The sequence below is a fragment of the Epinephelus lanceolatus genome, chromosome 23, assembly GCF_041903045.1.
Source record: "Epinephelus lanceolatus isolate andai-2023 chromosome 23, ASM4190304v1, whole genome shotgun sequence".
NCBI classification, from domain to species: Eukaryota; Metazoa; Chordata; class Actinopteri; order Perciformes; family Serranidae; genus Epinephelus; species Epinephelus lanceolatus.
Window position 1 is genome coordinate 28,280,401 of NC_135756.1, and position 20,571 is coordinate 28,300,971.

General features: G+C 41.4%; 2 protein-coding genes across 4 annotated transcripts in view; one reads left to right on the forward strand and one right to left on the reverse strand.

Annotated features, from left to right (window-relative positions):
* The window catches only part of LOC117249357 (uncharacterized), a 48,832-nt gene extending 33,244 nt beyond the window's left edge, over nucleotides 1-15,588 (forward strand). Inside the window, exons 1-9 of one of the 3 annotated variants that reach the window (XM_078165221.1) lie at nucleotides 5,639-5,956; nucleotides 6,608-6,810; nucleotides 6,966-7,064; nucleotides 7,142-7,237; nucleotides 7,464-7,574; nucleotides 10,615-10,738; nucleotides 10,843-11,962; nucleotides 12,152-12,207; nucleotides 13,541-15,588. In XM_078165221.1, the coding sequence (XP_078021347.1) occupies nucleotides 5,923-5,956; nucleotides 6,608-6,810; nucleotides 6,966-7,064; nucleotides 7,142-7,237; nucleotides 7,464-7,574; nucleotides 10,615-10,738; nucleotides 10,843-11,962; nucleotides 12,152-12,207; nucleotides 13,541-14,808 (3,111 nt within the window). In that variant the 5' untranslated portion in view covers nucleotides 5,639-5,922 and the 3' untranslated portion in view covers nucleotides 14,809-15,588. Of the gene's footprint in view, nucleotides 1-5,638; nucleotides 5,957-6,607; nucleotides 6,811-6,965; nucleotides 7,065-7,141; nucleotides 7,238-7,463; nucleotides 7,575-10,614; nucleotides 10,739-10,842; nucleotides 11,963-12,151; nucleotides 12,208-13,540 lie in introns of those variants that run through there. The other 2 variants (XM_033614966.2, XM_078165222.1) reach the window with 2 other exon arrangements.
* Nucleotides 15,589-15,647: 59 nt separating this feature from the next.
* On the reverse strand, nucleotides 15,648-20,481 carry apex1 (APEX nuclease (multifunctional DNA repair enzyme) 1). Its single transcript, XM_033614967.2, has 5 exons — nucleotides 20,374-20,481; nucleotides 18,400-18,531; nucleotides 18,102-18,265; nucleotides 17,822-18,014; nucleotides 15,648-16,790 (listed from the first exon to the last, which is right to left on the reverse strand). Exons 2-5 carry the CDS (start codon nucleotides 18,458-18,460, stop codon nucleotides 16,276-16,278), a joined length of 933 nt encoding a protein of 310 aa, XP_033470858.1. The 5' UTR covers nucleotides 18,461-18,531; nucleotides 20,374-20,481; the 3' UTR covers nucleotides 15,648-16,275.
* Between the last annotated feature and the right edge of the window lie 90 nt (nucleotides 20,482-20,571).

A 20,571-nucleotide genomic window follows, 5' to 3' on the forward strand; every position in this document is an offset into this window, starting at 1 on the left:
CGACTTTCTTCTCATTCATTCCCGTAGCGTCACAGTGCACTAAACAGTGGAGGCTCAGCGTCCAAAGACTTCAATAGGGAAGCATAGAGTGGGTTGTTCCACTGCAGCGAAACTAGACAGTCATTGGATAAATGCTCGGTTTTGTCCCGGCAGTGGGCTGCATATATGTCTATGATGGGCTGGCCTCGGCTGGCCTTTGGACACTGGGCTTCTGCATGATGATTGGATGATCTGTCTGACCGGAGCATTTTTCAAGTTTCATTCCGTTGTTCCGAGTTGATCTGGAGACTTTTCCAATCCTCTTAGTGACTTTTTCTTTGTTAAAAACGACTAGCGACAAATCTAGCATCTTGTCTGGTGTTAATGGAGACTGCACTCGTGTTTGGAGACTCTGACTTGTGTCGCTCTGCAGTTACTGTCCCCAGCGAGCAGCGGGTGCTGTGAGCCCCTCCACCATCCCAAAGCACACACAGGCGGTCACACTAGCCTCGCGCAGCAGGGTAGAATTTACGTATAAATAAACGGACACATTTTATGATGTAGGCCGAAAATGAGCTTCCCCTCCTTGAAAGACCAGCAGCCGCCACTGTGATACAGATATTATTATCTGGAATAAAGAGATCTTTTGATCTTTAATTCTTAATGTGCTCCTCACACAGAGTGAAGAGATGCAGCAAGCATCTTGCTTCCACAACCAATACCATCCTTATCGCCAGTTACATTGTAGAATAAAGAGACTTAAAATACATAGAAGTGGGCATTTGAGGGTTTACTCATGAGAAAGCTAGAGTTTCTACAGCATGACAATTTATAGTGTCTGACGATCAAGCAGTATCAGTTCACAAGTATGTGACACTCCCACAAGCATTCCTGTACACTCACATTAAGAGGGGCTTTCCGATACATAAACTGCTGCTTCCTGTTACTCATATAACCAGATCTGTGAACATTTACTTCTCCTCTGTTAGCATGTGCACAGATTTGGTCAGGGTCCAGTCTGCTCTACAGTGTCTTACCCTGTCCTCATGAACACAAGATTGCTCTGATTAGCTCAGAGATCAAGGTCACTGACTTCACAAAATATATTTTTGGCCATAAATTCATTCACTACTTTATTTCACACAAGTGATTACATTTTATATCCAAATAGCCAAAGGTCACCTTCACTGTGACATCATAATGTCCTACAAAAACACTTTTCTGACCACTACTCAACATTATATTTTAGGAAAAAAAGGGAAGATATTTGGTCAGAGACACTTATCTTGGGTGCCCACCTTGAAACTCAATTTTCAATTCAATCAATCAATTTTATTTATAAAGCCCAATATCACAAATCACAATTTGCCTCACAGGGCTTTACAGCATACGACATCCCTCTGTCCTTATGACCCTCGCAGCGGATAAGGAAAAACTCACCAAAAAAACCCCTTTAACGGGGAAAAAAACGGTAGAAACCTCAGGAAGAGCAACTGAGGAGGGATCCCTCTTCCAGGACGGACAGACGTGCAATAGATGTCGTACAGAACAGATCAGCATAATAAATTAACAGTAATCCGCATGACACAATGAGACAGAGAGAGTGAGAGAGAGAGATGCAGGTAATGACAGTAGCTTACAACAACATTATTGAAAGTAATAATATTATAGTTATAGTTCTGGCTACTGTGGTACAATATGTTGAAAGTATGTATTAATATCTGGCAGTATACATGTGTGACAATAGTCATATGTGTATAATAACAGTAGAAGTATGACTAATGACTAATGATGGCAGCAGCAGCAGGAGGCATCTGGCAGGACCACGGCAGCAGCACAACCACACACATCACGCTGTCCAGGCACCGCTGTGATATGAGTTAATCTGAGAGACAGTGGAGCACAAAGGCTCCGGAGAAGAAGCCGAGTTAGTGACATCCAGAATGGCCGAGTTAGCAAGATGCAGTAATAGAATACGAGAGAGAGAGAGAGAAGGAGAGAAGGTGCCCGGTGTATTATAGGGGGGTCCTCCGGCAGACTAGGCCTAAGTCAGCCTAACTAGGGGCTGGTACAGGGCAAGCCTGAGCCAGCCCTAACTATAAGCTTTATCAAAGAGGAAAGTCTTAAGTCTAGTCTTAAATGTGGAGACGGTGTCTGCCTCCCGGACCGTAACAGGAAGATGATTCCACAGGAGAGGAGCCTGATAGCTGAAGGCTCTGGCTCCTGATCTACTTTTGGAGACTTTAGGGACCACGAGTAACCCTGTGTTCTCAGAGCGCAGTGTTCTGGTGGGATAATAAGGCACTATGAGCTCTCTAAGATATGATGGAGCTTGACCATTTAGAGCTTTATAAGTTAACAGTAGGATTTTAAATTCAATTCTGGATTTTACAGGGAGCCAGTGCAGAGAAGCTAAAACAGGAGAAATATGATCTCGTTTCTTAGTTCCTGTTAGTACACATGCTGCTGCATTCTGAATTAGCTGGAGAGTTTTTAAGGACTTACTAGAGCTACCTGATAATAGAGAGTTACAGTAATCCAGCCTAGAGGTAACAAAAGCGTGGACCAATTTTTCTGCATCTTTTCGGGTCAGGATAGGCCTAATTTTCGCAATATTACGCAGATGAAAAAATGCAGTCCGTGAGGTTTGTTTTAAATGAGAATTAAAAGACAAATCTTGATCAAATGTTACTCCGAGGTTTCTTACGGTAGTGCTAGAGGCCAGAGCAATGCCATATAGAGAAACTATGTCATGAGATAAAGAGTCTCTGAGTTGTTTGGGGCCAAGAACAATAACTTCAGTTTTGTCTGAATTTAACATCAGGAAATTGGTGCTCATCCAAGTTTTTATGTCTTTAAGGCAGTTATGGAGTTTAGTTAATTGATTACTTTCTTCTGGCTTCATCGATAAATACAACTGAGTATCATCCGCATAACAATGGAAATTTATAGAGTGATTTCTAATGATGTTACCTAAAGGAAGCATATATAGAGTAAATAGGATTGGTCCGAGCACAGAACCTTGCGGAACGCCAAAACAAACTTTGGTGCGTAAGGATGATTCATTATGAACGTCAACAAACTGAAAACGATCAGATAAATAAGATTTAAACCAGCTTAGTGCTGAACCTTTTAGGCCAATTAAGTGATCCAGTCTCTGCAGTAGAATTTGATGGTCAATTGTGTCAAACGCTGCACTAAGATCTAATAAAACAAGTACAGAGACAAGTCCTTTGTCTGAAGCAATCAGAAGGTCATTTGTAATTTTAACTAGTGCTGTCTCAGTGCTATGATGCACTCTAAATCCTGACTGAAATTCCTCAAATAAATTATTATCATGGAGAAAATCACACAGCTGGTCTGCAACTACTTTCTCAAGGATCTTTGACATAAAGGGAAAATTAGATATTGGTCTATAGTTGGCTAACACCTCTGGATCCAGGGTGGGCTTTTTAGTAGCGGTTTAATTACAGCTACCTTAAAAGACTGTGGTACATAGCCTGTTAATAAGGATATATTAATCATATCTAATATATGAGTGTTAACTAAAGGAAAGACCTCCTTAAGTAGCCTAGTTGGGATGGGGTCTAAGAGACACGTTGATGATTTAGATGAAGAAATCACTGCTGTCAATTCTTGAAGAGAAATCGGGGAGAAGCAATCTAAATATATATTAGGTCTTACAGCTGTGTTTGAGGTTAGATAGGTACTATCTGAGGACAGGAGGTCATGAATTTTGCCTCTAATAGTTAGAATTTTGTCATTAAAAAAGCTCATAAAATCATTACTGCTAAGGGCTAAAGGAATACAAGGCTCAATAGAGCTTTGACTCTCAGTCAGCCTGGCTACAGTGCTGAAAAGAAACCTGGGGTTGTTCTTGTTTTCTTCTATTAATGCTGAGTAATAGTTTGCTCTGGCATTGCGGAGGCCCCTCTTATAAGTTTTGAGACTGTCTGTCCAGATCAAACGAGATTCTTCCAGTTTGGTCAATCGCCAATTCCTTTCAAATTTTCGCGATATTTGTTTTAACTTACGGGTTTGAGAGTTATACCAAGGAGCGAACTTTCTTTGCTTTGTTAACTTCTTTTTAAGAGGAGCTACAGAGTTAAGTGTTGTTCGCAGCGAGCCTACGGCGCTATCGACAAAATGATCAAAGTTGATACAGGAAACCTCTGTTACTGAGGGACTTGGTATTGAATTTAACGACGGAGTAATCTTTTCCTTAAATTTTGCAACAGCACTATCTGATAAACATCTAGTATAGTAACTGTTGCTGAGTGGCGTGTAATCGGGTAAAAAGAAATCAAAAGTAATCAGATAATGATCCGATAGCGAGGGATTCTGTGGAAAGACTTTTAGGTTATCAATTTCAATTCCATACGTCAGAACTAGATCGAGGGTATGGTTAAAACAATGAGTGGGTTCATGTACACCCTGACTGAAGCCAATGGAGTCTAATAATGAGATAAACGCGGTAGCCAGGGAGTCATTATCAACGTCGACATGAATGTTAAAATCGCCTACAATAATAACTTTATCTGATTTAAGAACTAAACTGGATAAAAACTCTGAGAATTCAGATACAAATTCAGAATACGGGCCAGGAGCACGGTACACTATAACATATAAAAGTGGCTGCGAGGTTTTCCAGGTCGGATGTAAAAGAGTAAGAACGAGGCTTTCAAATGACTTATAATCTAGTTTAGGTTTAGGGCTGATTAACAGACTAGAGTTAAAAATGGCTGCAACTCCCCCTTCTCGGCTGCTGCCTCGAGTCAAACTGTGGTGATTGTATACGCCTCCTTTGCTTGTTATTTTTTTATGATATTTTTTTTATATTTATTGATTTGGGATGATTGTGTACAAGAATGTGTTGTGTATTTATTACTGTCTATTTTTCTAATTTTTTTTATATTCAGGCATGACACAGCAAATTTCGTTGTACTTATTGTGCAATGACAATAAAGTCTATTCTATTCTATTCTATTCTATTCTATTCTGCTGGGGGAAGATGAGTGTGAAGCACTCATGTTTTCACAGACATGGATGTAAACTCTAAGTTCAACTGTGGTGGTTAGCACTGTCACCTCACAGCAAGAGGGTTGCTGGTTCGATCCCGGGTGTGGGAGCCCTTCTGCGCGGGGTTTGCATGTTCTCCCCGTGTCATCATGGGTTCTCTCCAGGCACTCCGGCTTCCTCCCACAGTCCAAAGACATGCAGATTGGGGATAGGTTAACTGATAACTCTAAATTGTCCATAGGTGTGAATGTGAGCATGAATGGTTGTTTGTCTCTAAGTGTCAGCCCTGCGATAGTCTGACCACCTGTCCAGGGTGTACCCTGCCTCTCGCCCAATGTCAGCTGGGATAGGCTCCAGCCCCCGCGCAGGATTTGGAACTCACTCCTGTGCTGTTGGCGTCATACATTTTCCCCAATACCACCTCTGATAAGTAGAGAACAGTCCCTTAGCTTATGTTGGCATGAAGACTGGAAACCAAGATAGCAAAAATTAAGTAAAAATACATTATTTTGTGAGTAATATACCATAGTATTTGTGCTGGAAACGGGGAAACAGCTCGCCTGATTATGTTAAATGGTATTCTATGATGCTTTGGGAGTACGGGGCAAACCATCTCCAGCAGGTGGCGGTAACAACAAATAAGTCACCTGCCGTACAGTGAAAATACAGAAGAAGACGCCTCTAAAAACAAATCAATTCCACCATGTAACTTTAACTGCTTGTTTTCAATCTTTATGCGGTAAATTAGAGTGCTCTCTTATTTAGGGGAGAAGTTTTGTAGTTTCGGTGAGATAGCGACGCCAGTCCCATCTTTGTCATTTAGTTGTTTTCAATACTAGCCAACTGTAGCCGGCCGGGTAGCTAGCTAGCTGGCTAACAGCAGCTAACCTCTGCTACCCAAATTTTCATCACCGGTGTGAGAAGATGGACTCAAGTGTCTTTACGGCCATCTCCAAAGGTTTGTTTGCTAGGACAAGGAGGACATATTAAAAACAAATTTGTGGGAGAAGTTGGCGTAAGTGACAGTTTAGAAAACGATGACTTTTTCAGTGCTTTTACTCTAGCTAACATAATTAGCTTAGTAAACTAGCATAATAACTTTTCTTCGGATTGTAACGTTACCCTGACGCGTTTTACCGTGCATCCTAAATCATTTTGCACACATACTATCATATGGATACGAGTACTGCATGTACAGACTACAATATTGTGGCAAAAGTGTAGCTGAGTTTAGCAACATTGAAGTTATTGAACATGCACTCCCCGTGTCTGTTAAGGTTGCATTCAAAACAACAATGTTAGCTAATAAACAAAAGCACGGTCCTCATACTGAGTGAGAATTGGGGGTTAGCAACATGGCTATTCTCTTAACTTTTACTGTCCTCACGTTCGTGGGTTTATTGTCAGGCATTATACTTCATTTATAGTTGTGTAATTATACAAATTATTATTAAATCATCAAATTAATCCCAGAATGTCCTCAGGAGAATAACTTAATCATTAACAGCTTCAGTCTGACTCCCTATATTTGTACAGACTAGTTTAATTAGCATAAAAGGGACAGGTTGATCAGCTGCATTCACTTTCAGTCTACTTTTCTATTTTTCAGGTGACCCTTTACCTCTGGCATCACTGCGTCTCCTGGTCCCACCTTTCCAGCTTACGGCAGCCTCCATGTGTCAGGTTCTGAAGAGACAAGATGTGATGAACTACTGGAAAGTGGCAGAGTTTGTCTCTTTGGTGACGGACATGGTCCCAGAGCTGTTAATGTACAAGCACAGGATGCAACTTAACCTGGGGTTAAGAGCCAGGGTGGGTACCAGTGGAGGACACAAGGCATTCATAGCTAATGTGGTATTTTTGTAAGATGGAGGCGATTACAGACAGTGAAGGACAGCTAATGATGTGTGAGCTGCATTGTGAACACATGAGTATTGTGTTGCAATATTTGTTTTTCTCCTCATCAGTATATTCTTGAGCTGTGCCGAAGTGAACAGCCTGTGGAACTTGACTTCGTCTTGTCTCATCTGGACCAGATTAAACCACAGCACCCCACCCTGGTAGATGTAAGTTATCATCACCACGTAGGCTGTTATCCTGTAGTGAACTTGTAATATTTGTAACTTTTATGCCCATATTGCAGTTAAAAGAATCAGAAGAGGAGGAAGTCGTGGTTAACTTTCGTGAGTTAATCCAGACTCTGCTGAAAGATCCTGAAGAGAGACAAGACTTTTTCTTGGTGAGTCGGTATCACTTACACATCTGCGGAGCCAAATCCAGCTGTAAATCTTACTCGCTGTTAGACTTTAAATTAAGATGAATATTATCAGCTGCACACATTCAGTTATTTGTGGAAACATGTCTGAAAAAAGTCATGTAGAATCTAAAAAAGGCAAAGACATTATTATGTGTAGTATGCGATGTGGTAAAATTGTTTTAACACAATCTCTTTTTGTCTTCCAAAGGAGGTCTTTCCTGTTGAGTATGGACCTCAGTATGACAGTGATTTACAAATACTGTTCTCTGAGTTCCTCTGTCGGCTGGCTCAGCTGTTGCCAGTTCCTGACCTTGAGCAGGTAAGGGGTGTCATTTTTTATAAAGAGGTAACAGTGTCTCACCATCAAAGAATGACTCACTGAGTACTGCTGAATACAGCAATGGGAAGAAATTATCCTTGCATTACAGGTAGACAGCAGTAGCAATTGGAAAAGTGGTTAATGGTATGCCACTCTTGTTCTAGTGGTTATGATTTACATGTGCCATATGCTGGTCGAGCAGAAGTGGAATAGAGTATGATACTAAAACAAGAGTCGCACGCTTCCTGTATATCGATGGACAGTGGTATTTGCCAGTAAAATAGAAGTGATAAATCATTTTAAAGTTGCATACAGCATCAGCATATCATAATCAATAGTGGCATCTGTCACTAAGAATTGGGATATCATTTCTTAGCGTTTCTCCAGCTACAGGCTTACTATAGCTTGACTAACTATGTTAAATGTACGGTGCCTTGTAAAAGTATTTACCCCTTTGGGCACTGTCCTATTTTGTTGTGGTACAACCTGTAATTTAAATTGATTTTTATATGGATTTTTTGTAGTGGGCCCACACAAAACAGTCAAAATTGGTGAAGTGAAATGAAAAAAAAATTGTTTTAAAAAGAATCTGAAAAATAAAAAAACTGAAAAGTGGTGTGCACATATGTATTAACCCCCTTTGCTATGAAGCCCCTAAATAAGCCCTGGTGCTATCAGTTACCTTTAGAAGTCACATAATTAGTTAAATGAAGTCCACCTCTGTACAATCAGTCACATGATCTTAGTTTATATACACCTGTTCCAAAAGGCCCCAGAGTCTGCAGCACCACTAAGCAAGGTTTACTTCCAAGCAAGTGGCACTATAAAGACCAAGGAGCCCTCCAGACAGGTCAGGGATAAAGTTTGGGGAAAGTACAGATCAGTGTTAGGCTATAAAAACTTTGAACACCCCACTGAGCAACATTAAATCCATTATTACAAAATGGAAATATAGCACCATAACATAACAAACCTACCAAGAGAGAGCCGCCTACCAAAACTCAAGGATCAGGGAAGGAGGGCATTAATCAGAGAAACAACATAGAGAGCAAAGATAACCCTGAAGGAGCTGGGAAGCTCACAGGAGAGACTGGAGTATCTGTCCCTAGGTCCACATTAAGCCATACAATCCACAGAGCTGCACTTTATCGAAGAGTGGCTCGAAAGTTCAACTTTAATCTTACATGACCAGATTACCGTCTTCTCTAAATTTGGTGAGTCTCCCACGTGTCTTTTGGTAAACTCTAAACATGTTTTTCTTTTGTCCTTAAAGCAGTGGCTTTTTTTCTGGTCACATAAATCCCAGCTCTGTGGAGTGTATGGCTCAAAGTGTTCCTATCTTTGCTCTCTTAGTTGTCTGCCCTTCTTGCCTGGTATATAAAGTTTATATATACCATATAGCAATAATGGCCACATGATATATGCCGTATGCTACATAGTAACCTATACACCAGGGGTGTCCAATTCAAATTCAGAGAGCTCCAGTTACTAAAATTTCCTCCCAGCAAAGGTTCAAACCTCATAATGTCAAAATTGCAGCCCACTGGGTCCCAATCTGGAGGTTCTACCCCCCCACTAGCGGTCAACAAAGCTTCATGGAGGGTTGAGAGACCTTCTTGATTTTAAGGAGTGGAGGAAAACTTTTTAAAAAAATATACAGTAGGCCCTTATCTCAGGATTTTATTCATTTCTGTGAAAAAAAAAAGAAATTGTTAATCTTTAAGTGTAGAATGTTATTTAAGCTACAAACATCTCACAGGATAAGGGCACGGTGAGCACAAACTAAACTCACAGAGTCACTCTTTGCCAAATGCCTGGTCCTGCATTAGTAAAGTACACTGTTAAAGCAACCAAAAAACTAATAGAACAAAACTGTGCAGTTTGTCATGTGTTCTGTATATGTTCTGTTATTGTTATGCATTGAATATAATATAAAAAATACCCACCTTAATCAGGGATTGCCAGTTTATTTAATGATAGAAAAGGGGTCCCTCAAGGGAAAAGGTAGGGAACCACTATGATAGCCTACCCCTATGTCGAATACAATTTTAACAAATATCAACAAAATAGGATATTTTTTTTTAGATACAGACATTTGGCACTTGTATTGAATACAAATAGTGGTAACCATCTTTTTCATGAATAATATTTGTCCAAGCACTATGGAGTTAATGCCTACATTTTCAGTAAAAGAAAACAAGACAGAATCTTCTGAATAAAATAAATTCAAAAGTGTGTCTTTCAGAAAAAAGTGCAAGCAGTGTTTAGTAGCCCCTTTTCTATTTCTTTCTTTTTATGAAACTTTTTTTTACTTCTTTTTGTAGCGAGAGAGATGAGCCTGTCACTGCCCTGCCAGTAATTTGAAACTTGACTTAAATGGAGATGGTGCCATTGTCATGCACATGTGTTGGTCCTCATGAGAGTGAGCCTGTAATGCTATGCAGTTTTAATAACATATATAGCTGAAACAGCTCACAGCTGTAAATCAGTCCAAACATGATAAGATGTGTTGTACTACTTTGGTTAGAGCAGAGAAAACAGTCTCAGATACAGTCTGTAGCTTTACAGTAGCAAGCCAGTTGCTTCATGCTGCCATTTCTCTCACCTATCTCTCAAACCGTTGTTCCCTCTTTTGCGAACTGTCACATGTTAAACATGTAAAATGATTCGACTGGCTTGATTAAGTGAAGCTGTTGCTGTTTTAACGCGATGAACTGCGCCTGGGTCTATAGCCACGACCTACAGAAAAAAGCAACAGTCTCAAAGATTATTATTCATTCTTATCAATTCATCAGCACTGTTCACGGTTTCGGATAGAGCCGTCACCGGGTCAGACATCTGTTGATGCTCGGTATAATCATTAGGATCTGTCTCAAACTGCGAGTGTAGTCAACAAGAGGTGCAGTGGTCCACTCTAAAATTCTGCACTATGATAATAATAATAAAAAAAGAAACAGGTCTTGCTATTTTGTTTATGACGTTGAAATCTTTTGATTTTACAGGATTTGGTGTGATTTGTTTAATCTTGCATTTCCCACAGACTGTTTCCTGGCTTGGAGCCGAATGCTGTGTGGTGGAGGATTGTATGCATTCAGTCTCTGAGCCTACAGACTTGAAAAATTTGCTCCAGCACCACAAACACCTCGGGCATTTAGAGCAACATGGTAAGTCATTACCCATAACTGCATTTATTGTACGTCACTTTCCTTGTTGAAGACAGAACTCTATGACAATGACATCTGTGTCATTCTTGTCCTCTTATTTGCAGTTCCACCTTCTAGCATGGGCGACAGCATACTGTCCTCCCTCTCTGCAGCTCCCCCCAGCCGAGTGGCAAAACCCACAGAACAACCCAGCCAATTAGATCCAATGCAAGGCCTCAGCGATGACAAACACACTGTATTCGTGGATGGCGTAGCAGTTGAAATAATCACAGTGACAGATTATACAGAGGTTGAATTAGACGCAAGCACCGACATCGAGGTGGTGGTGGAAGAAAACTGTTTTGACGGAACAGTGGTTGAAGATTCACTGGTAGTGCTTCCCGATGAGACAACCAAGGAAGAAGAAGTGGGTGAAGCAGAGGAAGAAGCAACACAAGCTGTAAGTGGTTTGGCAAACATCATCCATCAGGAGGTGAAGAAGGATGATATAGTGTCCTCCCACCAAAAAGTCTCAGTGGGACCTCATGACTGCCCAGACTGTGAAAAGAAATTTAAGTTTGCATCTTCGCTAATCGCCCACAGGGTCATCCACACTGGTGAGCGCCCCCACCGGTGCAATGACTGTGGTCGCTGCTTCTCTTTCAGGCAGTCCCTCGACAGGCACAGACACACGCACAAAACTGGACGCAAGTACAGCTGCGCTATCTGCAGGGAGACGTTTGACTCCTTATCAGCCCGCACGGAGCACAAACAAACACACATGGAAGATAGCGTTTACACATGTCATCAGTGCAAAAAGAAATTTAACTGGGAGCTGGCGCTTGCGAGGCATCTAAAAACTCACACTGATTATCACGATACAAACAAGCCTACAGGAGACCATAAGGATGAGCAAGAGGTCGTTATAGGTGATGAAACTGTCAGTGAGGCTCCTGTTGTGCTTGCTGAGCCTGACAGTCAGCCGCAGGCGGATGATAATGGCGATCATGATTCAGAGAACACAGAGATTGAGAACAGTGAGCGACCCACCTCTGAGCCAGAAAGCACAGTACCTGAACTAGACAATGAAGTAATTTCCTTAGTGAAGGTCCGCACAAGTGGACGCAAACGCAAACCTACCATGAAGATCCAGGTGATAAATTTACAGAAGTGCATGGCCACTAAAAGAAAGAAGGAGATCACCAAGGCCAACCCTCCAGAGCTGAAGCCTTTTCCCTTCAACTGGTAAAACCATCTGTCCTCATTCTTGTCTCACAAATGGTTTCCTTCATTTCTGTTTTTATTATTCTGTTTTTATTACTGTTTAGTACACAGAAAATAATGTACTATTCTATGTTCATTTGAATATATGGCAGCCGTGGATAGACATCTGGCAAATCAAGCCCCTCATGTTTGTTTCTCCTTTCTCTTCAACAGTTCAGAGCACTCTTATGGTTCACCCATGGTCTCATCAAAGGACAGTGATGAGAGTGAGTTCACTTCTAGAAATTTTGATCTTTTTCACCACAAATACACAACCAGAAAGATAAGAGAACTTAAACACATTACGAAAAATCAAAGCAGCTTAAATCATGTACCCTGTATATTACAGGTTAGTAATTAAATAATAATTCCCCACTGATTTATAAACTAAACTAAAATTGAATTGCAAACAAAAGAAAAAGATGGAGATTGTCTATGAAATATAGGTAAACTAATGTAAACAAATGAAGTCTGATGCTAAAGATGAAGTAATTACCAAGTCAAAAACCTGTAATAACAATAATGTTCTCAATATTAACATCAAGGTAGTAAAAACTCAAAAGTAAACCCTAACCTTAAAATAAGTAATTGCTAAGCTGGGCCTGTACATCTTTAAATGATTTGATATGCAGCATTATGTTTTTGGGTTGTCCGTCCATTCATCCGTGCGTCCCATACTCGTGACATCTCAAGAACGCATTGAGGGATTTTGGCACAAACGTCCACAAAAACAACAAGGCAATTTTTTCACATTTGGTACACAACATCGACTTGGGCTCCATGATGAACTGATTAGATTTTGGTGGTCAAAGGTCAAGCCCACTGGGACCTTGCCTCTGCTTCATGCTTGTGAATGTGATATCTCAAGAACACCTTGAGGAAATGTCTTCAAATTTGGCACAAACTGTCCACTTGGACTAAAAGATAAACAGATTAGAATTTGGTGGTCAGAGGTCAAGGTCACTGTGACCTCATCAGTTTCATTCTCATGGGTGTGATATCTCAAGAACGCCTTGAGGGAATTTCCTCAAATTGGGCACAAACTGTCCAAGTGATTAAAATTTGGTGGTTGAAGTTCAAAGGCCAAGGTCACTGTGACCTTACAAAATGTTTTGGGCCAAAACTCAAAAAATCATGCATGCTAATGCCTGCCTGCCCTAAAACTTTGCTGATTGTGTAGATCTTCTGTGCTGCCAGGTGGAAGACGTGCGTGAAGCATCCATATTTTCACAGACATGGATGTAAACTAATCGCAACTTAACTGCTGCGCAGAGACATAGAACAGCGAGGCGGCAATTTTAGTATATTGAAATAACTACACGTCAGCATACAATTTTTTAAACTTAATTTCCAATGAAAATGTCCAACTTCTTTCAGAGTAATTTAATTTTAATTGTTACGAGGTAATCATTAATTCGCAACTTTGCAAGGTTACTGAAAATCCTTTAATAGTACTTAAAAAAAGAAAGTCCAAAATACAAGCATGCAATTTGTACCATTTTTTAGCACAATTTTAATTTCTTGCTCCAGTCTCTAATAATGTTTTTTTTTCCCCATTAGGTTCTGTAGCAGATGGCTCGTCAGCTGCTTTCTCCTGTCCTAAGTGCTTCTTCCACCACTCAGAAGAGGCATACGTCCAGCAGCACATTGACAAGGTCCACTCAGTTGAGATGGAGGATGACGAGCTGTCCTCTCAGCCCCTTGCTGAGGAAGAGGGACGCTTTAGTTGTCCAGACTGTGAGAAGAGCTTTAAGTTCCAATCTTTACTAAAAGCCCACCAGCGCATCCACACTGGCGAGCAGCCCTTCTTGTGTTCTCAGTGCGGGCGGCGGTTCTCCTTCAAACAGTCCTTGGAGAGGCACAAGCATACGCACAAGTCTGGGCGCAAGTACGAGTGCCTGATCTGTGGCGAGTTCTTCAAATCCGTGGTGGCTCAGAGGGAGCATAAGAGCACCCACATGGAGAACGGCGAGTACCTGTGTTCAGAGTGTGGCCGTTCGTTTGCCTGGAAGTCTGCACTGGTGAGACACCTCAAGACCCACAGCGAGGATGCTGACAAGGTGGAGCGTTCTTACAAATGCCCTCACTGTGACCTTGGCTTCAACTGTGCCAGCTACCTCAACAGGCACCTCCAGACTCACCAGGAAGAACGAGTGCACACCTGCAACTGCGGAAAGAGCTTCGCCTACCGGGCAGCTCTCACTGCACATCAGCGCATCCATCAAAAGGAGCGGCCGCACATATGTACACAGTGCGGCAAGGGATTTCTCTACAAGGGGGGTTTACTGAGCCACATGAAGATCCACTCAGAGGAGAAGCCCTTCATGTGTTCCTTCTGCGGTAAGAGCTTCAAGAGGGAACGTAACATGAAGAAGCACGAGCGCTGCCACACAAGGGAAAACGTTTTCAGCTGCTCACAGTGCGACAAGAACTTTGTCTATAAGGCGACTTTGATCAGACACGAGCTGACTCATTCAGGCGAGAGGCCGTACCTCTGCTCTGACTGTGGGAAGGGCTTCTTTTCCCATGCCGAGCTTCTAAAGCACGAGCGTTTCCACACGGGCCACAAGCCCTTCCAGTGCCCCCACTGTGGTAAGAGATTCACTCAGTCCTGCTACCTGACCATCCACTTGCGATACCACACAGGAGTCCGGCCATACTCTTGCACCGAGTGCGACAAGAGCTTCCTCAGTGCCAACCGTCTGAAGAGACACCAGCGAACACATTCAGGGGAGAAACCTTACCTTTGTGTAGAATGTGGGAAGGGATTCAGGCAGTCATATAATCTGAAGATGCATCAACGAACACATATCATGAAGTTAAAATAGACTTTAAAGGTACACTATGCAGAATTTTCCCCCCAAAAAAACAACGTCATCACGGCTGTCCAGAATACCAGTATTGAGTCTCGTCTTTGTAAATTTTGAAACTATTCCAGGTGCTTGACTTAATTGACATCTAGCTAGAGAATCTGTAAGCCTGTCACAGGCTATGTGTTAGTCACAAAACTAGGCCAGTCACTAAGTTTGAATGTCCTTCTCTGAGAATAACTAAGAATAAATATAGATGAGTGATGAATTTTGTTGGATTGCTGTTCGGTAATTCATGGACTATTTTGGGTTTTTGAGCAAATGTTGTAGAAAAAGAGCATTCAAATACTGATTTGGATGTTGATTTCCATGGCAACGATTGAAGCCTCAAAAATTTCAGGTCAGTCGTACAATAATTAGAGTTAAACAAAAGTAAATTTCTCAGTCATGACTTTTGACCCTCTAGAAGTGTGTTGCTGTGAATTTAAATGCAAAGCTCGTTCCATGAGTGACTCTGGAGTTACAATTACTAACATATAATTCCTGCATAGTATACCTTTAATTTATTGCTCTGGAGATAAATACTTTGTAACTTCAAGGGGTATGAGACTAGTTAAAAATGGGAGAAACAACTGTAGATGGACTGTTGTGAATTTATCTCCTATGCAACTGCAAAGAAGTTCATCTAGTTTAGAATCTTGTTCTAGCAGGAATAAGTTCATGTCGAATGTTTTCCATTAAACTGTATGCATTCGATTTTCAGGTTCTGTTGCGATTAAAACACACTGTGCAGAGGAATGTGTTTTTCAGATCCACTGTGATCATCTCAACTCCACCTTCAAATAATGAACACAAGGTTTTACATAAATTCAGTCTTTATTGTGGGTTTGTTTTACAACAGAAAATTCAACACTGCTTTGGAAAAGAGGCTTAAAACTTTTTTTCGTGCTAGAACAAGTTGCATTTTCTTAACAGCAGCTGTTAAGTTTTGGACAGTAACAAAAACATACTGCAGGCTCTGTGGCATGGAGGCTCGTCTCGGGTCAGCAGTAGTACAGACAGGAGCCACACTGTGGCGCAGTTCCACAGCCAGTCACGGGTCATTGTTGAAAATCAGCTTAGACATCTTTGAGTATTTAGTGTTGCATCTTTACAGAACAGTTGAGGACAGGTGAACATCACCGGGATTACTGACAAACTTCAATTGTGTGGAGAGGATTTATGGGCATTATGACTTTTGCTGTGGAGTCGTATTATCAACATTTCATGTGAAAAAGTTAAAAGTACTAGACAACTAAGTTACAGCAGAGACTACTGAGAGATAGAGTTTGGGCAGCACTTGTTTCAGCCCAAATAGGGAATGCCTCACTCTAACACACATATACACACACACACACACACACACACACACACACACTGGCATACATATTTGCCAAGTTGGAACGGAAGTACTACAGAAACAGTTTAGGCTGCTCAGACATTGACCTACACAGCTATGTGCAGAGTGATGGGGCAATGGTCGCTTCCCAAGGCCTTGTTGCGAATCTTGCTGTCGCACAGACCTGGCACCAGGCTGGACGACAGCAGAAAGTAATCGAGCCTCCAGCCCACGTTCTTTGCGCGGGAGTTCATCATGTAGGTCCAGAAGGTGTAGGCGTTGGTCTGCTCCGGGTACAGCTCGCGGAAGCTGTCGGTGAAACCGGACTCCAGCAGCTGGCTGAAGCCCTCGCGCTCCTCGGGGGTGAAGCCTGCGCTTTTCTTGTTCCCTTTGGGGTTCTTCAGGTCGATCTCCTGGTGTGCCACGTTCAGGTCACCGCACAGCACCAGGGGCTTCTGCATGTCCAGCTCGCTCAGGTACGCCCGGAAGTCCACGTCCCAGGTTTTGCGGTAATCTAGGCGCACAAGGCCCCTGCCGGCGTTTGGCACATAGGTGGTCACCAGGAAGAAGTTGGGGAACTCTGCAGTGATGACTCGGCCCTCCTTGTCATGCTCTTCTTTACCTAGAGCATTGGTTGAAGAGGTTTAGTAAACTAAATGCACTTACTTCACCAGGATTCAAAGACATGTCCAGTTAAATAGTTTTTATAGGTTTGCAAGCACATTAAAAATGAAGAGTCATAAAACTCGGCAAGGCGTGATCGCAGTGTACAACAATATGTAAAAAATATCATTTACTTTCGTGCAGAGAATCATCTATACAGTAAATGTGACACTACTGTTAGCAGCTGGTTAGCTTATCTTAGCATAAAGACCAGTAACAGCTGGCTTGGTTTAAAGATAAAATCTGCCTACCTGCCTCTCTAGAGCTCACTAATTAACAAGTAATAACTGATTTGTTTGATCGAGAAATTTCATTTTTGGTTAATTTTGCTTTCAATAGCTCGAAACCCTTTAACCAGTGACTGAGCAGTTAATATTAGGAAAATAAAAACTCAAAATGATGTTAAATACAAGTCCAGCATTCCACTGATTTGGTGAGCTTTGGCACCACATTTAGAGGTGTTGCCATTTAGAGAGGGTGAAATTTCAATGTTTTATTTTGTAAAAACAACATGCTGAAACATAGCGGCCGATGTCCACCCTCTAGTCTCCACTTCGTTGTAAATCTGCAAGTCCTACAATGACAAAGCAATGATCTGCCCTTCCCTCCCTCTGATTAGCTGGTGCTTGTTGCCTTCGTTGATTGGATTGGTTAGGTTTAGCAAGAGGAGTGGACTGGGTTAGGGTTAGAATGTTAGGATAAGCCAATCAGAAACAGAGTAAGGCAAGCCATTCCTTCACTATCCTAGAATTCGCAAATTGGCCTTCTGATTAGCTAGCCTTGGCTGCTCTGCACTGCGTACCGCCTGAGACAGGTGGGAACTAGCTAGCGCCGCTGCTCATTCAGCAAATACCACTCTGTCCTCTGGTCCGGAAAACAAACTAGAATTTTTGTCTTTTATAGCGACCACTGTAGTTCAAACTTTGGTTAGGTCTGCTTTGGGCCCAGAGTTAAATTTTTAAAATTACATCATTAGAAGACACCACTCACCAATGCCATAGGTGACTTTGAGGGGCTCAGTCTTGCAGAGCATGGCCACACCACTGTAACCCTCCTTTTCATCTGACCCGGCCCAGTACTTGTGAGGGTACTCGGGCATCGAGGTGATTTCAGCAGGAAGGGATTTCTCTGCACACTTTGTTTCCTGCAGGCACAAAATATCTGGAGCCTCCTCACGCACCCACTGTGAGGAAGAGCACATGTGTTTACCCTTAAAACCAGTCTCAGAACTTATATTGGCATACTTTGCTTTTGTTTACTGCAAACTTACATCCAGGCCCTTCTTTTTCACCCAGGCCCTCAGGCCATCGACGTTCCAGGAGGTGATCTTCATATTGGCGTCACGTCCGTCTTTGCTGGTCATTTTGTCGGGGGGATCATCGTACAATACTGGGGCCTCTGGTTCCTTAGGCTTCTTTGCTTTCTTTGCAGAGGCTGTGAGGCGAAATAAATGTATAGGGTCATGAAAAGTGGTAGGCTGCACATGTTTTTGTTAGGAAAATGTATTTAAAAGTTGTTTAATGTGTAGAGATCAGTATGTGTTTGTGCATTAGTGAAAGCTGTAGTACCAGAGCCTGAGTCATTCTCCCCATCTGCAGCTGCATCCTCTGCATTCTTGCCTCTCTTCATACTTGAACTCGCTCGGAGTACAAACACACCTCGCAGACACACGACACGCACACACAACAGCACACGCGCCGCTGGAAAAACAGAAGAGCAATTTAAGTGACGTGTTCATCTGACACTGAGTGTCAAATGCTACAACAACGTACAAGACTAAAACTGCTTTTGTTTTATATCATTGTACAGGTGGTCAGACAAAACAAGCAATTTTAAGATGCCACCTTGTAGTGGTGGGAAAAAAAAAAATTGATACAGCGCAGTATTGCGTTATTTTTGTGTGGCAATATCACATCGATACAAAGACACCAAGTATCGATTTTTTTATTTTATATATTATTAATAATACAAATTAAACTTTTGGTAGCCTACTAGAATAATCTAATGAATTGCTTTTTCAGTTAACCACATACACTTTGCTGTAATGAAATGACTGAAGTGAGATGAACAGACTACTCAATTTCATAGAACTGTTGATGTTGACAAAGTTTTTCTTTGGAGACATAATTTGCCACTGGAAAAAAAGGAAAAAAAAAGGTAATAAACACAATTAATTGTAATATATCTTATCCCAATACTCAGCATATCCCAACAAGTTTAAAGTTGCAATAATATTGTATCATGACTTATCATGATAATATTGTATCATGGGGCGTCTGGTGATTCCCACCCCAACCACCTCTAGTTCTGGGAATGTGCTATGGGCAATTTTTTTTTTTTTTTAAACAATTTAATAGCCTTTAACAGGCTAACCATCTGTTTGAGGGAAAAAGTCAAGAAATTAACTGATAATGAAAAATAGCTGCATTTATTCCGATTCAACATATTTGAGGTTTTCAGTCGTCATCTCGAAGGGTTGGAACCAATGTTTACTAAAGCCATGAGCTGCAATGATTGCTCTACTCAATTAGTCGACTGACAGAAAAATAATCGCCAATATTTTTGATGATCGATTAATTGTATTAATAATTGCTCATGCAAAAAATGCAGTTTTCAGACTCGCATATGGAATTATCCTGATTTCTTAAATCGTAACAAACTGAATATCTTTGGGTTTGGGACTGACAAAACGACATTTTAAGACATCACCTTGGATTTGAAAAACTGGGATGGACGTTTTTCACCATTTACTAACATTTTAAATGCCAAACGATTTAATCGTTTAATCTAGGAATTAATCAACAGATTATTTGATGATGAAAACAATCATTAGTTGCAGCCCTTCTAAGTCTGACCAATGTCTTGCAGTTAAATGATAAACTTGCCAGTTCTCTCAGAAGGTTAGACTTTGTTATGGAGACACACACAAAATCAAATGTGCACAAACACTCATACTGACGCATGTTTGCACCACGTATCACACTACCGGATGTTGGCTGAACCACGATGCCTCTCTTCTTGTAAGAAATATAAATTCAGCTCAGAGTATATTCATACTACAAAACACCTCCCTTTCACATCTATGCATTTGTTTTTACAAATGGTGCTGGTCAGCCTGACAATAAAAGCGTTTTAAAGGCTTCAGTAAATTTTGTGAGCGAGAGGAAGCACGCCGAACGTTTATTTTGATGCAAGTCGCTGCTGTTAAAGAGCCAAGCACACTTACTACAACATACTGTGATGCTGCGAGCCTCTGGCTGCAAAATTAAATCTCTATTACACCAGAAGCAATTTGGCGCTTTTACGTGTTACACAACATGTCTGATAGCAAGCTATGCTAACGCTAGCTTCCCCTCTGTGACAAAGAGGACAGAGGCAGCAGCAGACGGCCTGCACTGAGAATAAATGGATAATGACCAGCCAGCTAATTAGCTTCCTACACAGCCTATTTGATGCATCTATAAATGCAAATCCTTTTAAATAAAGCCTATACATTTCAAACAGCTACGAGTTTCACTTAAAAAATATGCAAATAATCTTACTTGCACTTTCACAAACAGGATGCAAAGACCACGCAAGTGCTCCTTCAGTCACTCCCCCCCAAACACTCACAAAGCACGGCAAAGATTTCTGACCACGTGTTTGCTCTCCTCAGGGACTGTCTAAACATATGCCTGATTAAAAAAATAAAATAAAAAACACATTTTTATCGCATTTTGAATGACAAAAAATATACAAAC